General features: G+C 51.4%; 1 protein-coding gene across 1 annotated transcript; it reads right to left on the bottom strand.

Annotated features, from left to right (window-relative positions):
• Positions 1-1,855: 1,855 nt before the first annotated feature.
• Positions 1,856-4,066, bottom strand: ADRA2A (adrenoceptor alpha 2A). Its single transcript, XM_063103363.1, has one exon. The coding sequence runs from the start codon at positions 3,470-3,472 to the stop codon at positions 2,075-2,077; it is 1,398 nt and encodes a 465-aa protein (XP_062959433.1). The 5' UTR covers positions 3,473-4,066; the 3' UTR covers positions 1,856-2,074.
• Between the last annotated feature and the right edge of the window lie 6,908 nt (positions 4,067-10,974).

Raw genomic sequence — 10,974 nt, 5'->3', positions numbered from 1 at the left:
CTATAAACGGTTCTATTTATTCAACACTTTGTGCATATACCACATGTTGTGTACGAGGGGTCTTCAAAAAGTTCATGGAAGGATTCACATTACCTTTTAATTCAATTTTCCATGAACTTTTTGAAGTACCCTCATAGTATCACACTTTAAGGTGTGATACACATTTTGGAGTATATTCCACACTTTGTGCATATACCACACATTGGGGTAGATATACAATTTTAGGTATAAACACACATTAGGGCATATAGACACTTTGGGGTACGTCCACACCTTGGGTATATCTACGTTTTGGGGATATATACCACATCTTGTGTATACAGCACACGTTGTGTAGAGCACTCACTGCTGGAAACATTCTGAAAGGTGTTAATGCTGTAACTCTGGAAAGGCTCTGGGTTTAAGAGTTCTGAGCCTGCAACCAGATAAAGCTGGATGCAGTGCATGTCTACCACTTGTTAACCTTGAGCAAATCACTTGCCCTCTGAGACTCAGTTTGACCAGTAAAATGGGGATAATAATAGAACTCACCTCACAGCGTTCTTGGGAAGATTAGCAGCCATGTCTACAAGGGTCTTACTTCAGTGTCTAGCACGTAAGAGACACTTATTAAGAGGTAGATTTTGCTGTTGCTGACACAACAAAGTACGGTATTTTATAATGGACATGTATTTTTTATTTTAAAAAAATTCATAAAAGCAGATATTCCCAGAGTCTTAAAGCTTTTGAAAACTCAGATAACAGACAGGAGGACCACTTCATTCATATTTATTTCACATTTATCTGTAAACTTTTTTATTTAAAAAATCCACTGTCATTAGCAACATGTGCTGACATTATTTTTCTTTAGTGAAATAAGATCGCAGGCCTTAAATTGTCTCTAAAATATGTAGAAACTGGGATGTAAACACAAGGTCTCCGCCCTCCTCCCCTGACTTTGGCAGTTCATCAGTGATATGATCTCAACTGGAAAAGCAGGGGGGTGGGGAAAAGGACAACACTTTGATACCTAAGAGCTCTTGGGGCGGGAACTGTACAGTGTGGCAGGCCCATTTGTCTTTTCAAATTGTTTACCTTGGGCAAATTGTGTCAGGTTTGCTTCTTCCACATAATTTGCAGTCCTCTGTCTCTAAAAACAGCAGCTAGAAGATTTCCCCGTAGTCAGCGCTTTCAGGGAGGGAGGGGCCGCACATACATACAAGGTAGAAACGTACATATTCCTCTTTAAGCAGTGCTCCCCCATCCCCCGGGGAGGCAGGGGCACCGGAAAGAACGGTTTTAAAGTGAGTTACTGGGGCGAACGGTGCATCAGAGGATAATGGCTTTATACACAGGGCTTCTGCAAGGCGGAAAGGCTCATTTACTTGTCTTGGTCCATCATTGTAATATTTACAATGGGAACGGCAATTATGCTGTTAGGCACAGGGGGAAAAAATGGACAGAAATCTTTTCCCTGTCAGGAAATCTCAAAGTAGGTCCACTTGCAAGGGATGGTCCCCAGTTTCTGGTGAAAAGGACACAGAGGGACATAATAACACTAGAAAAGGGCTTGCACTGCGAGGGGGTTTGGCCTGAACCGGACGCTGCTTCTGCTTGGAGGGCATCTCTCAGACAGCCAGGATCCCAATATTTAAACCAAGGCCACCCAACGACGTTGGGGACCTCCAGGTGTACTATCAAAAATAGTGTATTTACAACGGGGAGCGGGGAAGGCGGGCAAGGCTGCCCTGAGCTTTTTTTATTTTTTTATTTTTTTTAAGAGAGTGGCTGAGGGAAAACAATTAGCAAGAGATGGGTGACCCCCACCCATTAACCCTTTGTGAGCCATGCCCTCTGGAGTCCGCTGCTTGCTCTGAGGAGATATGAGAGGTGGACCAGGAGAGGGTGAAAACACCTTTAGAAAACAATACTGATGACGGGCGGACCACCCTGAAGAACGGCCCGTAACGACGATGCGGGCTGCATGTTTGGCAGCCTCAGGAACAGCGCGTGCAGGCCCCGGGTTTCCGAGCGCCCGTCGGTGCCCGCTGCCTGCCGTCCGCCCGGGTCTGTGCGGGGCGCGGGCGGGGCGCTCTCACACGATGCGCTTCCTGTCCCCGCGGCAGAGGATCTTCTTGAAGGCGCGGCGGAAGTCGTGATTGAAGATGGTGTAGATGACCGGGTTCAGCGAGCTGTTGCAGTAGCCGAACCAGAAGAAGAAATTGAAGAGCGTGTGCGGCACGGGGCAGCCGACGGCCGTGAGCGTGTAGGTGAAGAAGAAGGGGAACCAGCACACCACGAACACGCCGATGACCACGGCCAGCACGAAGGTGAAGCGCTTCTCGCGGTTCTGCCGCCCGCGCCAGCGCGACGCCTTGGCGCCCCCGCCGCGCTCCTCCCCCGGCCCGGCCGCCGGTGCCCCGGGCCCCGTCGCCCCGGGCCCGCGCCGCGGCAGGCTGTCCCCGGGCTTCACCTGGCTCGCCCGGGCCTTGCCCTTGGCCCGGGGACCGCGCTCGGGTCTGCGGAGCCCCGGGGGCCGCTCGGCGTGCTCGGACGACGAGCTCTCCTCCAGGTCCAGCGCGTCGGCCTCGCGCGGCCCGGCCGGCGCGGGCTCCCCGGGGGCGCCGTTGAGTTGCGTGGGCAGCGGCTCGGCCTCGGCGCCCGCGGAGCCCCCGCAGCGCTCCGGCCCCAGGCCGTTCGGCCTGCGATCGGCGCCCCCCGGCGGCGCGGCGGCCGCGTCGGGGCCCCGGCGACTGGGCGGCACGCGGGTGCGGCGCTTGGCGATCTGGTAGATGCGCACGTAGACCAGGATCATGATGAGGCAGGGCGCGAAGAAGGAGCCGATGCACGACGAGATGACGTACCACTTCTGGTCGTTGATCTCGCACCGCGGCTCGGCCGGCTGCTGGCCGCCGCCCCCGCCCTTCTTCTCGATGGAGATGAGCGGCGGGAAGGAGATGACGGCCGAGATGACCCACACGGTTACGATAATGGCCTTGATGCGACGAGGCGTGCGCTTCAGGTTGTACTCGATGGCCTGCGTGATTGACCAGTAGCGGTCCAGGCTGATGGCGCACAGGTGCCCGATGGACGACGTGCAGAAGAGCACGTCGAGCGCCAGGTAGATCTCGCACCATGCCTTGCCGAAGTACCAGTAGCCCATGACCTCGTTGGCCAGTGAGAAAGGGATGACAAGCGTGGCCACCAGGATGTCGGCCGAGGCCAGAGACACCAGGAAGAGGTTTTGGGGCGCCTTAAGCGCGCGGCTCGTGAACACGGCGATGATGACTAGCACGTTGCCGAACACCGTGAACAGCATGAGCAGGCCGGCCAGGCACACCAGCGTCAGCGTCACCTGCAGAGAGTAAGGGGTGGCCCGGGCGCCGCCCCCCGGCGCCTCGGTCCCGTTCCAGCTCGCGTTGCCCGCGTCCGGCTGCAGGGAGCCCATGGGCGCAAAGCTGCCCTCGGCCAGCGGCTGCTCCTGGCGGAACATGAACGCGGGCGCCCGCTCGCCTGGGCCTGCTGCCAGCTGCCTTCCGGCCCGGCGCCCGTGGGTCCTCCTCTTCCTCTGGCGCCCCGCTCGCCCCGCCGCGCCTCACATAGGGAGGGGAGCGCAGGGAGGCCGGGCCGAGCTGGGGCACCGCTAGTGGCCCATGGGCCCGGCTGCGGCGAACGGCGCCCGCCAGGCGCTCCGGACTCCGGGTCGGCGCCTTCTCGCTCAGAGCGCCTAAACACAGCCAAGTTCTATTTCTAAGCGGCGGGAGAGAGTGGGGCGAGCTGATGGGTAAAGAAAGACTTATTCTTCAAGAAGGGAGAACAAAAACCATCGGTGGCCTGATGACTCGGATGGAGGACAGGAAATTAAATTTATACGAGTACATACACCTTGACTCTTCAGCCTGAGCGAAAGCAGGAGGTCTTACCGTGTGCGGGGCCCGCGCCCACCCCGGGAGGCAGCCGTGAGGTGCTGATGCGGGCTCCGGGTCCTATGTCTGTCTCCTTAGATCCCCGAAGCGATTACCGACTCTCTCGCTCCCCCAGACGCGGCGGTGCGGGCCGGGTCCGGCCCCGGGCCAGGGCGCGGACTCTGCCACCTCTCGGAGCGCTGCGCGACTTCCAAAGTTGTGTACCCTGCTGGGGCTGGGGCGCAGCGCGCAGAGCTCGGGGGCGGCGGCGGCGGTGGAGGGAGGGGTGTGGGGGCCGCATGAAGGCGCCCCAGTCCTCAGGCGGGCCGGGGCAGGTGAGCGATCGGCCCTCCAGGAGCCGCGGCCGAGGCAGGGAGTCTCCTGGGCGTCCGCCCGGTGGGCGCGGAGCACAGCGGGACGGGCCAGGGTCCGAGGACAGCGTGAGTTGGGGCAGGAGCGCAAAGGGGGGAGAAAGCGCTGGAGTGGCCGGGCGGCGGCGCGCCGGCTGCTGGGCGTCTGTACCGAAGCCGGAGCCGCCGCTGCTCCACCGCGCTCACGGTGGACTCGTTTTATAGCCCCAGGATCAAGCCGGCGTTGCCGAGCAGCCGGCGTCAGCCCCCACGTGGGAAGCCGACCCTCCCCCGCCCCTTGCACCTCCCCTTCGCGGGTCTAGCGCTAGCGCCCCGCGCCAGACCCCGGGAAGCGCTGCCCTGCAGGCTGGACCGGCCCTTGGGAGAGGCGGGTACCTTGAGCAAGGGGTTTAAAGAGAGAGCCCGGGTAGTGGGGAGGGGCCCCTGCTGGGAGCTGGCCGTGCAGCTGCCGGCCGGCTCAGCAGAAGGCTGCGGGCACGAGGGAGTGCACCCATCAACCTGGGTCCTGGGTAGAAAGGGTTCCGGGGAACCCGGCTCGAATCGGAGAAGCAGCCTCCAGTATGGGTCTCATCCGAAGCAGCCCAGCCCCGGGGCGGGCTGTCCTCCTCTGCAGGTGCTCCTGGCGGCCGGGACGAGACGGGTGCTGGCGGGGGAGGAAGGCGCGGTTTGGATCGAACCCCTGGGGTGGAACGGACAGCACCTGCGGGGAGCGGGCCAGGCCAGAGTTCAGACCTCCGCGTAGGGAAGAGGCTGCCACGTGTCCTCACAGCTGCGGAGCTGTCAGCGGGACACGCTTGGCCAGGGGTCTGGACCGCACCCACTTAGACCGCGGTGAGGAGGGGTCCTGGAGGCGGAGGCCGCGCCGCGGCAGAGCGAGGGCGCACTGACACCTGCTGGCCGCTCGCCGTCACAACTGAGAAGCGACCCGCAGGCGCCGGTTGTCTCCTCCAGTCTCCGGTTCTGTGCCTACAGAGCCTTCTCCTATCTCAGGACAAGTTCGGCTCTGAGCTCAGGAAGGGGGAACCCGGATTTTAAATTGCACTTTGTCGTGTTGCAGAAATCTTCCTACAGCAAATGCTCTTGTACGTCTGATAAAATCACATCGGGAATGGCTCGGCAAGCACCCCAGCCCAGGACCGGCATCCCACCCTGGGTCTGCACAGCCCACCCTTCCTGCAGATCCGAGAGAGACCTGGATCCTGCTTCTCTGGTTGCCCAGCTCTGGACTGCTGGGGACCATTATGTCTTTGTTGAGACAGGAAAGCTAGACTCTACTCCCCACCCTACCCCCATTAAGATGCACACACCCTCTTTCAGTAAGGGGATGGTGCTGGCCAAGGAAGAGAGAATATTTTACATGTTCTCTCTGGTAAGGGTGGCATGGGGGTGCGGGTGAGTGGCAAATTTTTCTTTGTGTGCTAGATGTCTTAGTATGGTTTTTAACAGACACTGGAGTACCAACTTGAACTGCTTGCTGTCTGCGCTTTTTAGATGAGCAGCAGGCAGTTTAAGGGTAAAGTCCAGGAGGGCAAGAAATGTCAGTAGGAGAGAGATTAGACCTAAAGAAAAGTTGTTTTATCTAAGGAACCACTGAACCGAAAGGCCTTCTGTAGTCACCTTAACTGGAATTCCAAGGATTTAACAGCCCATTTCTCTGTGCAGCGAGGTGCAGGCACAGGTCTGGCTGGGGGCTGAGGACTAAATTAAGGACCTTGAGCATGACCTTCAACTCCAGCTGATGTCTGCAGCCCCCACCAGTAACAAAGTTATTGATGCCGTTGCTCTTGATGTAGGTAGCCTCGAAGTCTGTACTTTGTGAAGTATTTCTTGGAGGTCTCATTTGACTTCAGTACCTCTATCTCCCAATCCTTGCCCCAATGAGACGATCTTCCCTTCCAGTCTTAGTCCTGAGAAGCCTTTCTGGAGAATCTAAAGAAAGCCGAGAAGTCAGAATTTTCTCCATCTGTTGAGTCTGTCATTTCTCTTCCACTCGAGTCTCTAGGCAGGAGGCAGAGAGAGTAGGCTCAGTTGGAAATGTGGCTACATTCCTTTTTGCAAAGCAACCAGGAGCCCCAGACCTCAATTATGAATGCGAACAGAGAAAAAAATCAAAGCTCATGGCAATCTGGGGTTTGCCGTGCTGTTCACATAGGACTTAGTCTTGAGAGACCACCACTTCCTATCTTCGCACCAGCTTCTAACACACTGCACTCATCTAATTTCACAAGCAAAACGGGGAATGAAAACAAAGTCTACAGTGCTTTCGTTTCTTGCAATTTCTTCTTTGAGCCTGTGTATGACACCTCGTCACATTTTCTAAGTGCTTCCCAAACAGCCAGCTGGTTTCTTAATTCCTGGGTTTGGAGGCTTCTCCTAAAATGGAACAGGTCTTTCAAGGAGCTAGGGACCCTGAGGCTGGTACACAACAATTATTAATAATAAAAATAGCTGCCTTTTGTTAAGTACCTAATAGGCATCATGTCCAAGGCTATATACAGAGCTCCTTTATACATAATGCTCTTCCTCCTGTCATATGTTCCTTACCAACAGGGTTCTGCCTCCTTAGATTATCACACAGGGTCGGTGTCTCAGAGCTTTGAAAAGCCACGTGAAGGGCCGAGCCCGTGGTGCACTTGGGAGAATGCGGCGCTGGGAGCGCGGCGACTCTCCCGCCGCGGGTTCGGATCCTATATAGGAATGGACGGTGCACCCACTGGCTGAGTGCCGGTCACGAAAAAGACAAAAAAAAAAAAAAAAAAAAGGAAAAGCCATGTGAACATCATTAATTTTTGCAAGAAGATTTCATGCTGTGCTAGCTGAGTGAGACAGTGCTGAACAGAGAGATATCCACATAGACAATAATTCTTAACCAAACTCGTATATCAGCATAGCCTGAGGAGGTAAAATACACTTACCAATGTCCTGCCAGGTAAAGTATGATTCATCGAGTCCAAGGTGGGATGCTGCAGGTGTATTTTACCAACGCCCCTTGGGAGATACTGATGTGCACATGCTGCTGTAGACTCACTGCCCAAAGCAATACATCTCAGTGCGTGGCAGGAGTGATGAGCTAGTGCCCTGGTAGGGGCAGGAGGGAGTGTCTAAATTACCTAAGGACTTCTATGAAGCCAACTTGAGCTACGGCCCCAGACTGAGACTCACTGCCCTGATTCTCCGGCCAGCAGGACTGCTAGGATGGTGTCATAGCCCTCTTGGGAAGGCTATGTAAATATAGAGGTTGGCGCTGATGGCCTGAGGAGGAGTCTCCTGTGGGTACACAAATGAGGGTCCATTATTTCTATTAATAATAAAAATAGATAGTATTTATTAGCACTGACCACATGACAAGCACAATGCTGAGCACTTTCATACCATATAGTATTTTATATAATTCTCAAAACAACCCTGTACTGTAGATATTATCTGCATTGATAGATGGAGAAAACAAGCCTCAGAGAGGTTAAGTAAACAGTCCAGCTAATAAGTAGCAGGGTCTGATCTGGACCCCGTGTTTCCTGATTGCAAGCCCAACGAGCTTTCAAATTCCCTGAGACTCTCTGCCCTCTACCATACTGCAAGAGGTTCATCAGAAATGAACCCTCATTGACAAGTTGGCAAATTCTCCCACCATCCCTGTCCTCCCAGTCCATTGATGGCTACTAGAGCAGGGCAGTATGGGGCAAGACATATTTCTTCTGATGCGCAGTACTCTATGTAGACTGAATATTTCCCAACAACCAACCTGACGGACAGCAAGCGCTACACGAACTGGTTAGGCAACCCCTGAATCGTTGGCCCCCCTTGGCAGAAGCAACTGTCTTTCTCATGTTTGCCTGGACACATTTTACTGTAGCACAGGTGAACATTTAGAGCTCTAGCTTATCTATTATTCATTTGTATGATGGTCTAGCAAGGGGAAAGGACTGTCCTATTCGTCTTTGTATTCTCAGAGCACACCTAAAACAGGCTTTCTAAAAATTGTACTTCTGGAACCTACCCCTTGGAGATTTGGATTCACTAGGACTAGGGTGGGACCTGGACACTTGCTTTTTTAATAAATACCTGAGTAATTCAATAAATACCAAAATATGAGACACACTATTGTAGATACTGGATAAATGTTTGTGTAATGAGTGAATGAATGGATTCTACTTACAGAGAGGTAAGAGGCCCAGAAGTAGGTGGCCAAGATGGCTAGCATTTCATTCCAAAATCAGGATTTAGTTGAACTATCTTAATTAGTTTGGGGATATAGGTTTAAGATTCTCTCAAATCTCTATTTTTTTCCTGAAAGGAACATGTAAGTATAGGGAGATATTCTATTTATAACTATCAGCTAGGCAATTTACCAATAAACAAAAGCTGCTTAAGCTAAATAATGTGTTTGTCTTGGAATTGCATCTGAAATTAAAGTGTCAGACAACACTAAAATGTGCCTTGGCTTCTCTGTCTTTCTTTGATGGTGACTTCATCTAATGGGAGTGGAGGTGCTGGATGGGAAGGGGTATTAATTGCTTCCTTTTTTTGAAGACTCGACTGTCTAAGAAAAAATGACGTGCCCCATTAACCTGGACTCCTAGGATGTGACAAAACCTTCACAAATAGAGGTTTGCCCACAAATGCACACAAACACAGGCCACACACACACACACACATAGACCATACTTAAACACACACTCTCACCTATCTGAACATGATGAGCAGGTGGAGAATACAATGTGCCATGTGCACAGCTGGAACCAAATGCTGCAGTAAACTACCAACATCTGTCAACTCACTGTATTGCTGACGAAGAGGAATGGGGCAGTCACCAGGGGAAAATCTATTGCTTCCTCTGAGCTGTTATTTAATTCCACCACCTTGTTGTACCTGTGCTGGAGCCCTTGGGAATCCCATTATTACTGAAGGTTAATGGAAGCCAAAAGAAAAGCTTCAACTCCAAGAGTGTCGTGAGGAGCTGCCTCATCCACCACCTTCCATTTTCCTCATCACTGACTGCCAGATCACTCCTGCTGTGCTCACAAAAACAAGTGAGAAGTCCTGACGCCGCCTTCATATCTTTTTCTAAAGTGCTAGCCCATCCTGCCCCAACCTGGAAAATTAAACCAGCTGTTTTCTGTCTCTGCAAGGGCCTCGGGCCAAGACCAAAAAGACAGCAATTGGTGCCAGAATTAACTTTACCTTGAGGATGCCAAGAAAAGCTGGGCTCCCAGCTGGCTCATCACTTCTGCCCACCCTGCAGGACACTTGTGTGTTTCCACTAAAAGGTGCCAGTTGACTGCTTGTGTGCACACACAAAGCTTAACATCACCTACTGCATTCTTCCAGGTCAGCACCCAAAGCGCACGCGCGTACACACACACAAACACACACACACACACACACACACACACACTTTAAAATGTGGTCTGGTGATCACTGCTGCTGGGAATAATCTCTTTTTTCCATTCTCCCTAGTTGAGGACAGCAAGCACAAATCCTTTCTTCCTAAGGAGACCTCTGACTGACAGGTGTTGGTAGTCATTTGAGTGAAGTCATTAAGAATTGGGGCTTTGGAGTAAGATAAACCTCAATGTTGGTCCTGCTTCTGCTGTTTAATAACTGTATTTATTTAACTTCTCTGCACCTCAGTTTCCTCATATGAAAAATGGGGGAAACAATTTTACACACCTCATGCATATTCTTAAATAAAGATAATAAGTGTTGGGTTTAACAGGTGCTCAATATATATTAGGTACATTTGGCAACACTTTCTCAGACTTCATTAATCTGAATCTTCTTCAGACAGATGCAAATAGATCCTAAGATCTGCTCATCTTAAAGGTGGATAGTTAATAAATTATCCTGAGAAATAAAAATTAAGAATACAATAATCTATGACTTAAATATGAAAATATGATTTAAATAGGTTTTAACAAGTGTTTATTACATTTGTGTGCCAGAGGCAAGTGGGTAGAAGTTGATGGTTTTGGACTGCTTGTAAAATTCAAGGAAGGTTCACATACAGTTACATTCTTAGCTGCCGAAAAAAGAGGGACAAACACCAATGAAGTTCAGAGAACCAAGAAAATTGAACATAATAGGGAAAGCCTAACAACAGGGTCATTAAGTACTAAAATCTGTAACAGAGGAAAACTGGGAATTGCCTCCTTGGGAGATAATTTAAAAGCAAGATTCATGTCTGTCTGTTGATCTTGAGTTTGATATAGACCTAGACTGGAGATGTAGAAAGGGCATAGAGAAATAACAGTCAGAATCTTAAGGCTGACAGAACCTTAGATTAAATAGAATAAATAGGCTGATGCTGTTTCAGGGTGCTTTCTTTTGCAATTTGAGCTAACTCAAATTGGTTAAAATAGAACAGAAAATGCATCGATTCATGGAAATAAAATTTAGTTCAAGCCAGGGGCAGAGCTGGCCTTGGGCAAGGTGGATGCTGGAGCTCAATACCATCACTGAAAAGCGGATCTCTTTCCACGTCTTCCCTCTACCCCACCTCCACCCCCCGTGGAGAAGAGAAAGAGGATTAAGCATATACACGGAGAGTAATAGATATAAGGAACTATGTCCACGCCCAAAATATATATATATATATACTTATATTTGTGTGTGTGTGTGTCTGTATGTGTGTATATATATATATATATATATATATATGGGAAAGAAGCTGCCTTGGTTTCTCCAATTACCAGCTTTCATTGCTGTGAAGCTGAGATAAA

Source organism: Cynocephalus volans, chromosome 7, assembly GCF_027409185.1.
Source record: "Cynocephalus volans isolate mCynVol1 chromosome 7, mCynVol1.pri, whole genome shotgun sequence".
Lineage (NCBI taxonomy): Eukaryota > Metazoa > Chordata > Mammalia > Dermoptera > Cynocephalidae > Cynocephalus > Cynocephalus volans.
This window is presented reverse-complemented; position numbering and strand designations above follow the sequence as displayed.

Bases quoted from the DNA above. Each gene is read 5' to 3' on its own strand.
- ADRA2A (XM_063103363.1), bottom strand. From the start codon at position 3,472: ATGTTCCGCCAGGAGCAGCCGCTGGCCGAGGGCAGCTTTGCGCCCATG.